Consider the following 17635-nt stretch of genomic DNA (forward strand, 5'->3'; position numbering starts at 1 on the left):
TTTAAGAATCGAATATAATGATATATTTGTCGAGTAAAATAAATTAGTAATTAAGTTGTTACATTAGAAATCATATTTTTATTTGTTTTATAGGTTAGAACATATCCTGTACATGCGTATGGATGTATGTCATAAACAATTTTTTTAAGGAACGATATAGCAAGACAACTTTTTATTTTAGTGTCGTAAATTGCACAATGTATATAAAATTAATACGTAGCAGGTTCACACATATTTTGCGTTATCGTATCCTGCTAATGTAATCTTTATATGTAGTCATACTTCGTATGTATATACTACAATAATTCGATAAAATAAGCAATCATATTTTAATATTGCAATGTCGATATCTCAATCTTTCAATTTAAAAACAAACGTAAAATAATATCTTTTTTTCTGTTACCTTAAATGCATACGTAATATTCGGTTTATTTAGTCGAAAGAGATTAATTCTGCCGTCCTAGGCTTGACATCTTCCGTTTCTTGCGGAGTTTCGCTGGCTGTAGTTGGTATTGCAGGCACAGATTGAAACGGCATTGATTGCGCCCCTGAAATTTGAGTTATTCCTTGCATTGCCGGCACACCGGACGGTTGAGGGCCGGGTAATCCTTGATTTGCTGCAGGAACGGGTCCACTGCAAGCCCCGGCAGGCACTTGAATGACACCCGAAGGTTGGGATGCAATAGTAACACTGGAAACGTGTGATGGCATCGAAGTTCCTTGGGCACCGGGCATTGTTGACGGTTGCTGCGACCCCATCTGCGGAGGCAGACCCACCACGGTGGGTACGTGACCTCCCGGAGCCACCGGGCCAGACGAAGGGGTCAGGTGACCTTGAGGTATCGGAGGCAATCCTATTTGAGTAGGAGGTGGTGCTTGCTGCGGCATCGGAGACGAGACGCCTTGCTGAGGTGGTATATGCCGGCCCGCCGAAGCTTGTCCTGGTGGCACGTGCACCGGAGCGCCTTGCTGAGGTCCTATCTGATGGTTGCTCGATGGTTGAAGTTGCTGAATAGGCGGTGTCATCTGAGGCGGCATCTGCGGAAGAGTAATATTTAAAAATAGCTCAGCTTCATTGATAGAAAAAAAGAAGGGAATAAAGACAATTGCAATAAGGTTACATATTTACCATCGCCGGTCCTGATATAGGCATGCGTCCTATATTCTCCTGTCCTTGGACGGATGGATCTGACGACGGTTGCTCCGGATTAGAAAGCGGCGGCATCATGTGCACCGGCAAAGTGTTCATCGGCGGCATGTTGTAACCTTGCATGGTGTATTGATTCATAGGTGGTTGGCCGTACATATAAACTCCTTGATTTGTCGGCGACATGGGATTATAATTAGCTCCCGGAGTCGGATAATGCACATGGCGAACAGGCGATCCTTGAGAAGGTCCCATAAAATCGGGAACTGCTTGATAACCGCCTGTAAGAATACAAGATATTTTTGTAAAGATAAAAAATAGATGGGTAATTCAATAATAATTGAAATGATTTGAAACCGTGTTTAATTACCCATTATATATTGCTGTTTCTGTTGCTCTTGACGCATTTGCATTTCTCTCTCTTGTTCCTGAATCTTTCGTAAAGCTAACTGGCGTTGATATTGCAAATATTCTTGTTTCTTCTTTCGCATAATCGCCAGTTTTTGCGCCATTAGCATCTGCCGCTGTCTTTCAGCTTCTTCTGCTCTCCTGCGTAACTTCTCTTTATGTTCTTCCCGAAGCGCATCTAGAGCAGCTCTGGCGTCTTTTATCTGAGTTAATTTATCTTGCAAGCCTTCGTAATACACTCTATTATCATCTTGTTCTTGAATATATCTCAATAATCTATAGGAAAAAAAGCATCCTTTATTCAAATAAAATTCAATTTATGTACAATGCAAAATATAATTATAAATAACGTTAATAGTCTAATTGAACATACCTGGAATGCATGGCTGTTATATTCATAAATAAGGTTTGAACCGAGCTGTCATTAGCAATTGATCTTCCTCTTGACGAATTACTTTTCATCCTATTAACGAAAATTTCAACCTGAGATCGTAGACCACTTACGAATTCTTCCATCTGAGTATCAATTTCGCCATTTTCCTGTTTTACAAGTATGAGTTTTTGGGGCATCGGACTGCTTATGTTAGGTGCAGATGGACTGGTCACATCTGTTCTTGTTCCATGCTCCTCGCTTACAGTTTGTCTTTGTTCCCAATATTTGCGGTTCAGATATTTAGCAAGTTCGGGTTCAAACTCATCGTCTTCTTGTACTCGTAACGGGCTAGGACCCTAATGAGAAAAATTATATTTCGCATTTGGTTTCAATTAATTAAAAAAATTATGTAGATTAATGCCACTCAATAAAAATGACGAAAAACTTACAGGTGATGGTGGTGGTGAATACACCGTTCTAGATACGGGAGTAGGATTGGATTTTAAAGCACTTGTAGCACGTTTTTTCTCCTTTTCTTTCTGTTCAGCTTCACTTTGACTCAAAGCTATTGCTAGATTCAGTTCTTCTTCCTCTCTTAGTTCTTCTTCCGTTTTTCGAGCTGGGACCTATAATGATATACAAGCATGAAATACATAAGCATATATATTATAATATTAATTACTAATGTTATATTATAGTACAAAATTGTTTGAATACAAATTAAAATAGCTTTTGAGGAGTTTCTTTCTTTCAATTTTGATATTTGTAATGCTATAATAATCAATTATATGTAATACTATATGTTATATCAAATTTATGATGTAATTTGCTATTATATATGTATTATAATTTATTCTTTCTATTCGCACACATCTACTATTAATTTTTTTAAATAACTATTTTATTTAACGTAATTATTTTAAATAACAAAATATTAGAATAACGGAGACAAGAATACCTGATATTCTGGAGAAGCCATGTTTGAAATTACTAATTTGATTATACAAATATAAATAGTCTCGAAGTTAAATATATATATAATATAGTCTGAGATAATTAAATTTAATAAGACTGATGCACAATTTGAAAGTAAAAGTATTTTATAAAAATGTAATTAGTAATTCAATATATATTTTTACATATTATTTTATGTCATATATATTTATAGCGTTCAATAAAATACAATATATATACCTGCTGCTGCTGCGCCAAAGTGCTTTTAAGATATTCAGCTGGAAGGTCTGTATCTTTAGTTTGCGTTGTAGATGGTCTGAAAAATTGTAATGTACTAAAAATTGCAATGTACTAAGAATATCCAAATATTTTACACTGGTAAAAGAAACATAAAATTCCACTAACTTGTTAACATGCTCATAGCAAGCTTCACAAACTCGCACTTCTTTTTCAATTCCAAATTTCGGAAGAGTAGAAACTTTACTGGAACACTGGTGACAAAAGACTTGACCACAAGCTCTGCAGTGATGTTTTCGTTGAACCATGCTGAAAGTTACGCGACATCTATGACACACTTCACCATCTGCCCAAGCAGGTGCAGTATCTGCTCTAAACATAGCATCACTTTCTTTTAAAGCGGGAAATTGATATCCCTCAGTTTTCATTATGTTTACTGTATCCTGCAAAATAAATAATAATAGGATAGAAATAAATATATAAAACATAGACCAATAATCAAAATTATCCAAATCATCTATGAAATTTATATATATTATGCATTTTAATAAAGCAAACTATAATCTTTCACCTGAACTGTCCTATATTTGGGACTATGACGAAATGCATGAGCCCAAGCTTGTATTAGCTCTAATGTCTTCATTCTAACATTTTCATGAGGGGAAGTTTTAACTAATTCTTTTAATTGTTCCATATATTGTTTGGTAGCTATCTCATCATGAATCAATGTTCCACAATTTTTTACACAAGATTCCAATACCTGAATGCAAATTAACATCCATAAGAATGATAATCACAATATTCTTTTTTCAGAATCTATGATTTTAAATTTTATTTTACCAATAAAGCATATAGAGCTACATGTGGATTACTGTTTATCATCTTCTTCTTTATAGCAGTGAGTGCAGTTTTTGGCCTAAAGATATAAAATGCTTAGAAACAACATAAATTTTGTAAAATAATGCAGAAATGTCATCGATAATGTCATGTTATGTCTAATAAAAGTAAAATAATGTACGTGCATTTTTTTCAATAATTGTACTTACTGAACATCACTTTGACGTATAAGATCACAAATTTGCATAATTGTAGGCCAATCTGGTTCCAACTGCAAATGGCTCGTCGCCTTATCTACAAGTGATTAACAATGACTCAGAAAACTCCGACATTTTGAAGGAATTACAAATTCTAAAGAAATTTACCCAGCAATTTATCAAAATTCGTCGAAGTGCGAAACATTTTGTCACTATAACGAAGCACACGATACTTAATTTCTGTATCTTCGCACAATAATCAGTACTCGGCGATTAATCCGTAACAGCTGCAACTTGATTTTGACAGTCGTGTTCTCTTCGCTTGCTGTTTGACCTCGTCCTTTTCCGGTTGTTTGCGAGCAGAGTTGTTAGATGGAAGCAGTGCTGTTAAAGGTAACTGTTCATGTGTCGCTTTATTAAAGATACATTTACATGAGATGTATGAAGATTGGTTAATTTTTTATGTGACCAACAAATACACTAGAACCATAGACGTAGTAAGTATAGATTGTTCATGGTATTCGCAAAGTGTCGAGAATTTAGAGAGTAAAAGCCGGAGCACAAACTTTTACATAAAAGTCTTTTATTTCCATCCTCACTTCTCATTCTGCGGATCTCTGATTGGTTGATTCCCTTATGCGTTATGCCTTAAGTCTTATGTAAAAGTCTGTGCTCCGGCTTTAAGAACGAACTATGAATACCACGCATAGAGGGAGCCGGTAGGCGTTAGCTTACGAAAATCAATCAAAATATTGCAGATCGAGATACCAAGAATTGATCTAAGAGATCACTGATCTATTTGGAAAAATAAAAAACTTCCAATTCTTATAAAGATATATTCTTTCAGCTGATTCATTGCAAAGTCGTACATACAATTTGTATTCAGCAATGTTAATACATTCACTATCATAACTATTATTAGCTAAGAATTGTATAATGGCAGTTTAATCATAAAACTAATCCAAGATGACTGCCGAAGATCTAACATTAAATTTCTAGAGATCTTCTGTAGCCATGTTGTTAATGTTCTAAGAAATATCATAAATTAGAGTAATATTGCACTATTTAAGAGAACATTTTGCATTAGAATGAGCATGATTTTAAAAATATTCTATAAAAAAAAATTAACCAATGGCAGAAATATTGTAATTGTTAAATATTGTAATTGTGAAAGTGATCGTTTTTCATCTAACTACACGATTATTCTAACATTTATCTTTGCTAAATCTAAAAAAATCTTGCTAATTCTTACAGCATCGATTATGTCTATTCAATTTTCAACAAGAATTGCAATTTACTGCAAATAACCTGAGGATGTATGTTTTCTACAAATATTTCGTAAACTTGTATGGCAAACTTGTAACTTATATCTAATAAAAGTTTAGAAATAGGCGATATTATCGAATTTAAGAAAAGCGCAGCATTCGGGCGGAAAGATTAAAGTTTTCGGTTGGTATTTGCAATTGATTGTTCCAATTGGTTTTGTTTGTTAAATGCGAACACATTGGGAGTCGCGTCACACGTTCGCATGTTCTAGAAACCGACCAATAAACATAATTCTCAGGACATTTATACATATATCCCTGTAAACTGTCCCGGGCATCGCGTTTACATTTGTAAAACGTGTTACTGCAACCTTGTCGATAAGGGAAGTGTCCTTCTCTCGGGCAAAGTTCATTTGTCGATACTTTAATCTAAAATAAAAGAAACATTTTGTTAGCACTGTTTATCATATTTTACCGCTTGATTAGTATTTTTATACTTACGGGTGATAGAGAGCTATCTTCCACTCTTCTATACAATCTGGCGCTTGCTTTAGCACCCGTGCACGACTGACTACTTCTATCTTCAGGTAGACATTGAATCTTCTGCTCGTCGAAGATCGTATTCTCGGGACAACTCAGCACAAGAATCTTGATTTCCATATTACCCTCGCTGGTGCATTGATAGAATAGATTACAATATTTCGGATGCCTGCGGAAGCCAGTGGGGCAGACTAAAGCTATCTGATCATCTGTCAAATTGCCTAGAGCACAAGGTTCCGCAGCTGCTGGTGCCACTGTCGTCGACTCTGATAATTCAGTCGTTGATTGTTCCTGAGATTCTGTTGTTGATTGCTCTTGCGATTCAGTTGTTGCTTGCTCTTGCGATTCAGTTGTTGCTTGCTCTTGCGATTCAGTTGTTGCTTGCTCTTGCGATTCAGTTGTTGCTTGCTCTTGCGATTCAGTTGTTGCTTGCTCTTGCGATTCAGTTGTTGATTGGTCTTGAGTGGTGGTCGATTCTTGCGATTCTGTCGTTTGCTCCTGCGATTCTGTCGTCGATTGTTCCTGAGCTTCTGTCGTGGATTGTTCTTGAGACTCGGTTGCTTCTGTTGATTCCGCGGAAGTAATAGCTTCGGTAGTGGCTTCAGTAGTCTGTTCGGAAGCGTTAGAATCAGTTGCGGCTTCCGTAGTAGGAATGGCAGATTCACTCGTAGACTCCGTCAAGCTTTCAGTACTTTCTGGAATTTCTGACGTCGATTCTTCAGAACGTGTAGTACTTTCCTCCGAAGTGGTGGTAGTCTCCATGGATGCGCTTGTGCTTTCTTCTGTTTGTTGAGTTGTGCTTTCTGTAGCCTCAGTCTCTGTCGACGTGGGTTGTTCTGATGTTTCAGATGGAGGCGTAGGCTCTGCGGAGACTTCACTTGAAGTAGTAGATACAGAGGCAGCTTCTCCAGTCGTACAATCTCTTGCAGGATAAACAGATTCAGGATAATTACATGTGCTAATACTTGGATCGAAGATGGTGCCTGGTGGGCAGTCAAAATGATAAACGTTGAATCCATTACCATTATTGACACAGCGATAGAATTTGTCACATCGAGTCGGATGCGGATAGAATCCGTCGTCATTGCATACTATCGTGTTATTTGGCTTTTGCGTCGTACAATCTGGTACGTGTGATTCGGTAGACGATGATTCTTCACTTGATTCTGAACTGCTGGATGCAGATTCGGATGAACTTTCCGTGCTAGAACTTTCCGGCATTTGAATTTCTTCAGGTTTTCCTGAAGCGGGTGCAGTTGTCGTTGATGAAGACTCTATTTGATTTGCTTCCAACGTCGATGATTCTGTAGATGTTTCATCTGAAGTACTAGCGACTGTAGCACTTTCTGTAGAAATTGGAGCTGCAGACGACGAGGTAGTCGCAGTAGTTTGACTAGAAGCAGCAGTTGTGGCAGCACTTGTGACAGGAGTTTTAGATGTAGTACTAGAAGTGCTAGAGCTTTGATCGATTTCGTTGCTGTCCGTCGAACACGGAACTTGGGCAATGTGATTACACGTTTGTATAGATTGATCCCACGCTGTGCCTGGACCACACTGAAACTCGTATTTTATATGTCCGGACTCACCTTGCACACAACGATAGAACTTTCTGCAATCATCAGGATTCGGGAAGAATCCTTCTTCAGTACACTCAGATTTTCCACCTTGAGGCGAAAAAGTAGTGGACGACACAGGATTCGACGTACTTGTTGGCTTAATAGGTGTGTTATTATCAGGTGGCAAATATGAAACAGATCCTGGCGTTGATTCAGGTATTGAGCTAGTAGTTGCAATACTCGAAGGTGGCAAATATGAAACAGATCCTGGCGTTGATTCAGGTATTGAGCTAGTAGTTGCAATACTCGAAGGTGGCAAATACGATACAGCGGCAGTCGTTTGACTTGTAGAAGGCAGGTTAGAGGCAGATCCAGTAACTTGCATTGTCGAAGACGGATATGTACTGCTAGCGGGTGGCAAATAAGAAACTGATGTAGTTTGAGATGATGCAGGTTTACTCGTAGTGGAAGTGATTTGAGTTGATTGTATCTCTGGTTGTGAAGATGTTGGTGAAGTTGAGCTTTCTGGAGACTGCACCGGTGGTAATTCACTTGTAGCTGGTTTATTAATACTGTCTACTTCATTTGACGATGTATCAGGTTCATTTGTAGCTCCATCGCTCGACTGCTTGCAATGTGGCACGGCATAAGCATGATTACAACTCTCAACAGATGAATCCCAGACGGTTCCAATACCACACTTAAATTCGTACTTTGTAAAGGACGAGCCAACATTGACGCATCGATAAAATTTGCTACAATCTTCTGGATCAGCAAAGAAACCTTCATTCGTGCAAACACCTAAAATAAAAATTTATTTATAAATTTCTTTCAAATTTATTTTTTAACATTATTACACAATTTGAAATTATTAGACCTGTCGGTTGTTGACCAGGAGAGCTCGATGAATCTGAAGTTCCTGGAAAACCTGGACTGCCTGGTGTTCCTGCCGTTCCAGGATAGCCCGGAGAACCAGGAGTACCAGGAGTGCCTGGACTTCCTGGAGTTCCAGCAGAACCAGGCGTACCTGGAGTGCCTGATGTTCCTGGATAACCAGGAGAGCCGGGAGTTCCTGGACTACCTGGGGTTCCAGGAGAGCCAGGCGTACCTGGAGAGCCTGGTGTTCCTGGATAGCCTGGAGAACCAGGAGTACCCGAAGTGCCTGGACTTCCTGAAGTTCCAGGAGAACCAGGAGTACCTGGAGAACCTGGTGTTCCTGGATAACCAGAAGAGCTGGGAGTTCCTGGACTACCTGGGGTTCCAGGAGAACCAGGCGTACCTGGAGAGCCTGGACTTCCTGAAGCTCCAGCAGATCCAGGCGTGCCTGGACTTCCCGGGGTTCCAGGAGAGCCTGGAGTACCTGGAGCACCTGGTGTTCCTGGATAGCCCGGAGAACCAGGAGTACCCGGAGTGCCTGGACTTCCTGGAGTTCCAGCAGAACCGGCCGTATCTGGAGAGCCTGGGCTTCCCGGTGTTCCAGGAGAGCCCGGGCTGCCTGGAGCACCTGGTGTTCCTGGATAGCCTGGAGAACCGGGAGTACCCGGTGTGCCTGGACTTCCTGAAGTTCCATCAGAACCAGGTGTACCTGGAGTGCCTGGGCTTCCCGGTGTTCCAGGAGAGCTCGGACTACCTGGGGCACCTGGTGTTCCTGGATAGCTTGGAGAACCGGGAGTACCCGGTGTGCCTGGACTTCCTGGGGTTCCAGCAGAACCGGCCGTACCTGGAGAGCCTGGACTTCCCGGGGTTCCAGGAGAGCCCGAGGTACCTGAAGCACCTGGCGTTCCTGGATAGCCTGGAGAACCAGGAGTACCTGGAGTGCCTGGTGTTCCTGGATAGCCTGGAGAACCGGGAGTACCTGGTGTGCCTGGACTTCCTGGGGTTCCAGCAGAACCGGCCGTACCTGGAGTGCCTGGACTTCCCGGGGTTCCAGGAGAGCCAGGCGTACCTGGAGAGCCTGGTGTTCCTGGATAGCCCGGAGAACCAGGAGTACCCGGAGTGCCTGGACTTCCTGGGGTTCCATCAGAACCAGGCGTACCTGGAGTGTCTGGACTTCCCGGGGTTCCAGGAGAGCCAGGCGTACCTGGAGAGCCTGGTGTTCCTGGATAGCCCGGAGAACCAGGAGTACCCGGAGTGCCTGGACTTCCCGGAGTACCCGGAGAGCCCGGAGTACCTGGAGCACCTGGTGTTCCTGGATAGCCCGGAGAACCAGGAGTACCTGGAGAACCTGGACTTCCTGGGGTTCCAGGAGAGCCGGGCGTACCTGGAGAGCCTGGACTTCCTGGAGTTCCGGGAAAGCCACCCGTACCTGGGGAACCAGGAGAGCCACCCGTACCTGGGGAACCAGGAGAGCCACCCGTACCTGGGGAACCAGGAGAACCACCCGTACCTGGGGAACCAGGAGAACCACCCGTACCTGGAGAACCAGGGGAGCCAATATCGCCATCCCATTGCCCACCATTATCTCCGATATCACCGTTCCATTGTCCATTATTTCCACTTTCGCTTCCACTTTCTGAGCTTTGCTTGCAATTCTGTCTTGCAACAGCCCAGGCGTGATTGCATGCTTGAATTTCTGGATCCCAAACAGTTCCTACGCCACATGTAAATTCGTACTGTCTAAAATTTCCGTAGCCCTCGTCTACGCATCTGTAGAATTTTCCACAATCACATGTATCGGCTAAAAATCCTTCTTGTGCACATTGCGGTCTATTTTGACAATTAATAACATTATTTTCAGATTGATCTGAGATTGGTCGGCTCGTTTGTGGCGGTTGTGTTATTATTTCTGGTTTTGTGGTTGTTGCAAGAACTTCAGTCGTGAGAGTAGATGGTCGCATAGTTACAGAAGTTTGTGCCGTGATTAGCTGTGTAGTCGTTCTCGTTGTTGTTGTCCATGTGGGCGAAGAAGTATCTGGCGATTCAGGCAGATTCGAATCAATTGCATTTTCAGATGCGCATTCAGGTCGCCCGCCATCTTCTGGATGCGTGCAAATATCTCCCTTGTCCTTCGAAAATACTGTGCCTACTCCACATTCGAACCTGAAGGTTGTTAACGGACTGCCGTTGCCCCAATCCACACATCTGTAGTAAACTCTGCAGTCTTGTGGATCAGGATGATAACCCTCCTTTGTGCATTTGAAAGGAGCAGTATTCTGTCTGTATTTATCATATTCATAATAATCTGTAATTCAATGCAAATAGTGAATAATCAAATTTATATCCATAAGAGAAGATGATCACAATATAATTTACGTTACAAATAAAAATAAAAATATCGAGAATATAAATTCCATTTTTCAATAGATTTAATTTTTTGTGAAAGAATATATTAAGTAATTCTTACCAGCTTTCGTCAGTCTTGTTAAAATTAGCGCTACTAAAACGCTGAGAATCGAAGGTGTTTTCCACATCTTTTGCTTCAAATTTTATCTGTAATAAGGAGTGTAATAATTAACAATTGCAACGTTGACATGAAAATAATTCATAATAAGTAATATTTTTGAAGCATGTTTACATTACTTCTTAATGAAAAATTGTAATTTATAACATAAATAGTTCCACGTGCTTTAACAACATCTTAGCTTATTTCTATCATTTGTTATCGTTAGTTGCGTTTATTCTATATAATTTTTCTCTCCTACGAGCAATTTACATTACAGAAGATTTTATAGTACAGTGTGAAATATCGTAAACATTTTGTTGCACGGTGCTTTGCCGCACGTATAAGGCATAACGAAGAGCTGTTTATCTGTTTACTATCGAAATGTAAACGGATATCCTAAGCTTCGGATATAAATGCGAGATAGTTCAAAGATCCGCGCCAAGTAATGAGGGGCTGTTAAAGGGGTTAACGTGACTTATTTATAAACTGATTCAGACAGGTCCACCACCTGCGGTTGCTACTTCGACGATGCAAGCAACTTGCAGCAGCCTCGAACGAATCTCAAGGACAACATGCCTGGCGTATCTTGCGGTTTGTCGTGCAATTAACCCGCCCTTCGTCGACGGATATCTCGACTGGCAAAAATCGACATCGCTGAATTAATCAGTTTCCTTTTTTCTCTCCTTCTTTCTTTGGCGTCGTCGCGCCGCGTTCTTTCAACTTCTTTATGCAAATGTCCTGCGATCGCAAATGCATGTACGGAAAAATATTTATTTAATCGTTACGCATATATTACATCACAAGGATATCATGCTGTTTTTGCTTATAGTACGTAATCTGGATTTAACAAGATAATTGCTCCTTTACTTTGCGTGCTTGCTTGTAATAATCATTGACATTTACTTTGTTAAAACATTAATTTAATTTAAATATAAAGTAGATGCAATATAATTTAATAAAGTAAATGAAAGATTAATGAAAGATTGATGAATGAAGAAAATGCATATTATCAGAGCTCAGTTTATTTTTAAGCAGAATTGACAATCATTATAACTGTAGCATTCTTTAATCTTTTTTTTTTTTGTTATTTTTTAAATAAAAATTAAAAGCCATAAAAATTGCTGACAAATTCATCCGAAATCTTTTTAAAAAGTATACTGACATTATTAAGATTATAACTATAGATAATGTGAATATTTAATTCACATATCAAACATATCAAAATAGTATAATATGCTATATAAAGATAAGTGTGCTAATAATATTTTATTTACTTTTGCATCCTCGAGTATTCGTAAAAGATTTTATCGCACGTATCACAGAAAATTACCTTACTACCGGCCTGCATATTATGGCTCTCAGCGCATATTTGGAAGTTTAAGATCCACTATAATCTATACTGATAACGTTAATAAGAAAACGCGCAATGCGTATACAGATGACATGCAGTCAACAGTTGGATGCGCATTTTCTTCTAAATGTGCAATCATGAAAATATCTTTATTGCAGTCTTGAAGGGCTTGAAAAAGAGAATACGCGTAATGACATACGCGTGGCATTAACCTTGTAATTATCGACAGTTACTATGCATCTTCTTCTTCATTTTCTCCGAGATTGAAGATTTACGGTTTTTTTTAGAAAAATGAGAAAGAACAAGAAATTCATCAGTTTGAATTGATTACACTCGTAATTTAATTGTGGTCATGGAACGTCAATCAATATAGTTATTGTGGTTCACATCAACAGCTCGACTAGTTAAAAATTATCTGATTACAGATAATAAATTATTACTTGATTATTTGCTAAAAGATCGATAACGTGGCTGAAATAGATATTGAAATTTTTATAAAGTAATAAAAGTGTGCAACTGTATACCGTAACGATTTTTATATGCATTATAAAAGAAATTTTTTTAAACCATACATTGTTCACTATTAATTTACATAGATTGTGTTTTGTGTGATTATTAGGCAAAACGTTTACGTTTTACAATTCTTCAAATTATGAAGTTGATATCTGCACGATTATGCCAAAGATAATTTTTTTAAAGTAATGTTTGATTCAAGTAACTGCACGCAAAATAAAGCGTGACCTCGAATTAAAAACGATCATCGAAGTCCTCGACACGGTGAGGCTTGTTAATTGCACACATTTCAGGAAATCGAAATTTACAGTTAATGTCGTCGTCAAACGTCGCTGATAATATTGAAAAATTAGCAAATAATATAAATATATATTTCTCTTTCCTTGAATGTGTCCTTTGCACGGTGAAACATTGATTTGACTCACTCAATTATTTTTTATTTGATAATCGATAATTAACATAATAACTTATAAAAATATTTTAGAAAACAAATTCAACTATAATTTGCAATACTAAACAGCTTTTTCTCTTTTATTTTGATAAACTATAAAATTATAGTATTAAAATAAGTACATCTTAGTGATAAAATTTCAAAGTTTCAAATTACCGCGGCAAATCGCTCCAATAAAAACAAATAGAGACAAATTAGTGTACAAATTGCTAATACTTGTTTTAGAAAATCGATGAGAAGATTTGCAAGGCTACGTCTTGTGCGGTACATTCACACAGAAGCAAAGGAAACGTGTTGTACCCTGACGAAGAAAATGGTAATATCTCAGAATTACAAGCAATGCTCGGTGCAGTGAACCCAAGTTGTTATGATAGTATGCGCATAAGTGCAACCTTGCCGTTGAAAGTAGCAAGGTCGTTTCTTCTCCCGCCAATTCCACTTTTACCCTTTCTGCCGGCACACCGATGCACGCCGATGGCTATGTGTGTGTGAAATGGGAAATTTTACCGTAATAAACTGCACACGGTAAAAAAATATATTCGTTTGGACCACCATTCCTTTATTAAACAGCGATCAATTATTTCTTATCCGGGAAATATACTTCAAATATTTAGACTATTTATAAAAAAAGAACTATAATTAGACTTATTTTATATATTTGTTTATTATCTTAAGTTTATTCTCGTTAAACACATATTAAACCGATGTTAAACGGGAAATGATGAAACTTCTCTTCAAGCATTATCCAAGATGTTTGAATGTTTCATTATTTATCGTATTATAATACAACCTTGCATTGTTGGATGAGATCGTAAGAAATAAGGCAAATTCCTCTCACAGCAGCTGACGTTAATACTGCATTGATTATTACGGCAGACAATTATTATCTTAAAATGTACTTATAAGTATTGTAGAATTCAATAGAAACAAATACACAATGTAGAGCAGAAAAAGTTTACTTTTAAGAAATTTTTGACTAAAGAATCTTTAGAGAAACTGTTATTGTCAGAATATAAAGTTGCAAATTGCTAACAAATTAAAAAAAATTTAATTATGTATTTGTGTGCTCAAAGAATAATCTCTTTTTACAAAAATGTTTAAAAGATGTTTATATATAATGTACAATCCGTATTTCGGGAAAATTTAAATCTTAAATCTGAGATCGAATTTACGCATAATATTCTCTCACGTCTCATAAAATTACAAATTTCATATCGTCATTACTTGTCATAAATGGAAAATCTTATAAAAATGTTCACGATGTTTGTTAATGATAACACAATTTTCTTCATTGTTAACACCATTGTTTCAACTCGTAGCGACTCACCGCTATTAAAGAGGTACTTTTAGATCGTATAGTCTTTCTATTCTTTATTCTTTACTCTTTCTGTTCTTTATTCCCTATCTTTTTTTACTTCGATGCCTTTTTTCATTGTCCCCTTTATTAACTATCATAATCACGGTAGGCATCCCGTAGATCTATCATTGTCGTGTATAAATCCATCACCGACACAAGCTCCGTTCGTAGGGTTCAAGGCTTCCTTCGTATACATGCCGCATATATCTTTAAGAAAATGAGAAAGCCGCAGGTGTGAGTTGGCGTAGACGTAAATAGAGTATAATTACGGGTCGCGGTAAATCAGTGGGAATTAGCATTCTCGTGATGTAGGAACCTTGTTCGGCACAATTAATGATCACTTTGAGCTGTCGATGCGTATAGTGTAAGAGTCTTAATCAGTAAACTCCAATATGTTTCATCTATAATAATGAACCCATTAACGGCGCAGATAAGCTGTATTGAACATTTAAATGCGTTTTGTTCTTACTTTGCAGGTTCTACGAAATCATTCTTTTTATGCGAATCACGATGTAATTACAATATAATCGACAATAAGGCGAGATTTCACCGAATATTTTTCCCTACATGGAAAATGTGATTAAACGTACGTCACCGTCGTGAATCAGTTTAGGATTTTATCCAATGACTTTTTGCTTCTTATTTCATAACGTATTGACTGCTCAAGGCTGCACTCCCATAAAGATTATTTTCAAATATCATAAATAATAGAAACATTACTCGTATCTCAGACACGCGAGAAGAACAGCTGTCTTATTATTTTTAGAATTGGTTTTTATAATGATTATTCCGTTAAAAAAAATCTTACAAAATAACAAAAACACGCTAAGTATATTTTAAAAAATATCAACAATTATATAGAACAAAAATAAATATTTAAAAAATCTATTAATTAAAACACATATATAGAAAATATTTTTAGAAGTGTTTTCCAAAATTATTTGATCAGAAGTAAATATAAGGCCAATTGGCAAAATGAATGCGAGTATTAGTTTTATAATTGGCGCTAAGCTGAGGTAATAATTACATCACCAGTACGTTAGGATTAAATTTGCATAGATTACTCGTTACGCGGTGTACGTGCAGTGTTTTCTTATGGAGCATCAAACCAAACATTAGTTTCGGGACTGACATCACTTAAGAGACCGTTGCCATTTACAGATTACGAAATACTGCACGCACGTACATAATGCATCAGGTGCCTGCAAACGGGGCTGCTACTCCTTGCTTTCAATGCCAAGATCGAACGACGAATCGATCGAGGCCGAGTATGCGAATCGCGAAATGTTGATCCAAATACAGTGGTTCGAACCGTGATGTGAATCCGCAATCGAGCAAGAAAATATTTCGGCAACGGTCAATTTACATTGTGGACATGTTGTGTGAGCATTGTAAATCCTGCTTATAACCGGGTGAAACAGTTATGTGATGACCAATGTCGCGATATGTAACGATTACATGTTTTACATGATTTAACGCTCGGTACTAATCTTTTTTTATTTCACTATGTTTCGAGGCATAAAGTATGGCTGTAAGCACAACATAGACGTACAGAGATTTTTTACAGAAAATATTCTTAATTAATTTCTTTGAATCAAATAATCAAATAATTCTACGTTTTATGGTGGAAAGGATCGAGCGAAAAAATTCTTTTCGATAATGTCTAGATTGTTATTCAGTTAACAGTTAATTCCAATTTAAAAAATCGTGATAATACGATTTTTTAGACTTTTTAGATACGCGAAAATAAAGTACCAATATGCGTTGTGTTTAATGCCGGCAATGGGGTACGTATTGCCGTTACAGAGTTGATTCAACTTTGAATTCCGAAAACATATTAATTAAATTAAAAAAACAGACTTAATATATGTCATGTTTACGGAAATAAAATATGCAGATTAAAAATTAACAACATTATTATGTATATTAACAGCTGAAAGAAATATTTAAGCAATTCAACTTGTCATTTGGTTATTGATTGCCTACCAACAAGTTCATCTTTGAATCTCGATTCCAGTTATCGAATGAATCATACGATTACCATACATATATTTATAAGACTGCCTAAAGTTTTCAACCCGTAATGCTTCGAAATTTATGCTTATCACTTCCTATTAAGATTATCTTCGATAAGATTTGTTGATTTGCTTTTCAGAGAAATTGTATTTACGCGACTAATTTACAAAAATTCTCCAAAAAAATAAATTTTAATTAAATTTGTGTAATTTAATTTAATTGTGCCGCGAGATATTTGATTGCTATGACATTTCAGTACCATAACGATTCCGCACATACGCGACCTCCAATTTAATTAATATAATTTATTCAAACACTCTTGCAAACAAATTTACCTCAAACCTGCGCGACTTTAAAATTTCAAAATCAAAAAAATACTATGTCTACAATTTTCACAGATATTTTATAATTGAAAAAAGAAATACGATTCAATCGATCGATCGCGGAAGCACGAATTTCCAACATCACAAACATAAAAAAATACGTAAACTCACATTTCGATGCACTCGGCGGGGAGTTCCCTCGTTTTTCTAGTAGTCCATGCTTGCTATCTCGCGATTTCTTTCGTTTCTTAGAATCCTTCGCGATCCTCGAGAACTCACGTGTATTTTATGGAACGTAAGAGCGGCCCGGCGGAGTGGCGTTGTAACTTTTCAGCAACTATTCTGAAAATCGGTTGTCGATCCGTGGTACGTTCCCGAGAGGGAGTAAGTCCTGAGGACGCGGATGGCTCCTACTTATAAAGACTTGGCCAAGACTTGGCTCTCCAATTGGCTTGCCAGTGTGCGTGGAACACCGATAACGTGCGTGTGTGTGCATACAAGAAGGAATAGCGGCCGCGTACAGGTGTGGAAGGGGGCACAAACCGTGTCCCGATCGTTACACGCACGATGTTACACATTATACCAAGAGCCAACACCGTCCAGGAATTCGCGCCTTTTTACCGGCGAGCGACAGTCGGAGTTTTCCGCTAAATCCGCAGTTTTCGTAGTCACGATAGCCATTGCGCTCCGTTCGAATTACTAAAAAAAAGAAAAAAAGAGAGAGAAAG

General features: G+C 38.0%; 2 protein-coding genes across 3 annotated transcripts; both read right to left on the reverse strand.

The window, feature by feature from the left end:
• Window positions 1-55: 55 nt before the first annotated feature.
• Window positions 56-4503, reverse strand: Hrs (Hepatocyte growth factor regulated tyrosine kinase substrate). 2 transcript variants are annotated; one of them, XM_012374772.2, is made up of 11 exons: window positions 4322-4503; window positions 4166-4250; window positions 3960-4035; window positions 3691-3879; window positions 3288-3562; window positions 3123-3198; window positions 2378-2554; window positions 1929-2284; window positions 1518-1831; window positions 1130-1428; window positions 56-1038 (listed from the first exon to the last, which is right to left on the reverse strand). In XM_012374772.2, exons 1-11 carry the CDS (start codon window positions 4356-4358, stop codon window positions 433-435), a joined length of 2490 nt encoding a protein of 829 aa, XP_012230195.2. In that variant the 5' UTR covers window positions 4359-4503; the 3' UTR covers window positions 56-432. The 2 variants fall into 2 exon arrangements, with proteins under 2 accessions (XP_012230195.2, XP_012230194.2); XM_012374771.2 differs by having other exon boundaries at window positions 3123-3216.
• Window positions 4378-17306, reverse strand: LOC105676675 (uncharacterized). Its single transcript, XM_067351902.1, has 5 exons — window positions 17079-17306; window positions 10858-10943; window positions 8392-10695; window positions 5920-8315; window positions 4378-5847 (listed from the first exon to the last, which is right to left on the reverse strand). The coding sequence occupies exons 2-5, from the start codon at window positions 10922-10924 to the stop codon at window positions 5560-5562; spliced, it is 5055 nt and encodes a 1684-aa protein (XP_067208003.1). The 5' UTR covers window positions 10925-10943; window positions 17079-17306; the 3' UTR covers window positions 4378-5559.
• Between the last annotated feature and the right edge of the window lie 329 nt (window positions 17307-17635).

This window comes from Linepithema humile, chromosome 3, assembly GCF_040581485.1.
Source record: "Linepithema humile isolate Giens D197 chromosome 3, Lhum_UNIL_v1.0, whole genome shotgun sequence".
NCBI lineage: Eukaryota > Metazoa > Arthropoda > Insecta > Hymenoptera > Formicidae > Linepithema > Linepithema humile.

Bases quoted from the DNA above. Each gene is read 5' to 3' on its own strand.
- Hrs (XM_012374771.2), bottom strand. From the start codon at position 4,358: ATGTTTCGCACTTCGACGAATTTTGATAAATTGCTGG. The intron at 3,563-3,690 runs GTGAAAGATTAT...TTTATTTTGCAG, and splicing joins CCAAATATAGGACAGTTCAG to GATACAGTAAACATAATGAA. The intron at 2,555-3,122 runs GTATATATATTG...ATATCATTATAG, and splicing joins CTTTGGCGCAGCAGCAGCAG to GTCCCAGCTCGAAAAACGGA.
- LOC105676675 (XM_067351902.1), bottom strand. From the start codon at position 10,924: ATGTGGAAAACACCTTCGATTCTCAGCGTTTTAGTAGCGCTAATTTTA. The intron at 8,316-8,391 runs GTCTAATAATTT...TTTTTATTTTAG, and splicing joins TCCTGGTCAACAACCGACAG to GTGTTTGCACGAATGAAGGT. The intron at 5,848-5,919 runs GTAAGTATAAAA...CTTTTATTTTAG, and splicing joins AAGATAGCTCTCTATCACCC to ATTAAAGTATCGACAAATGA.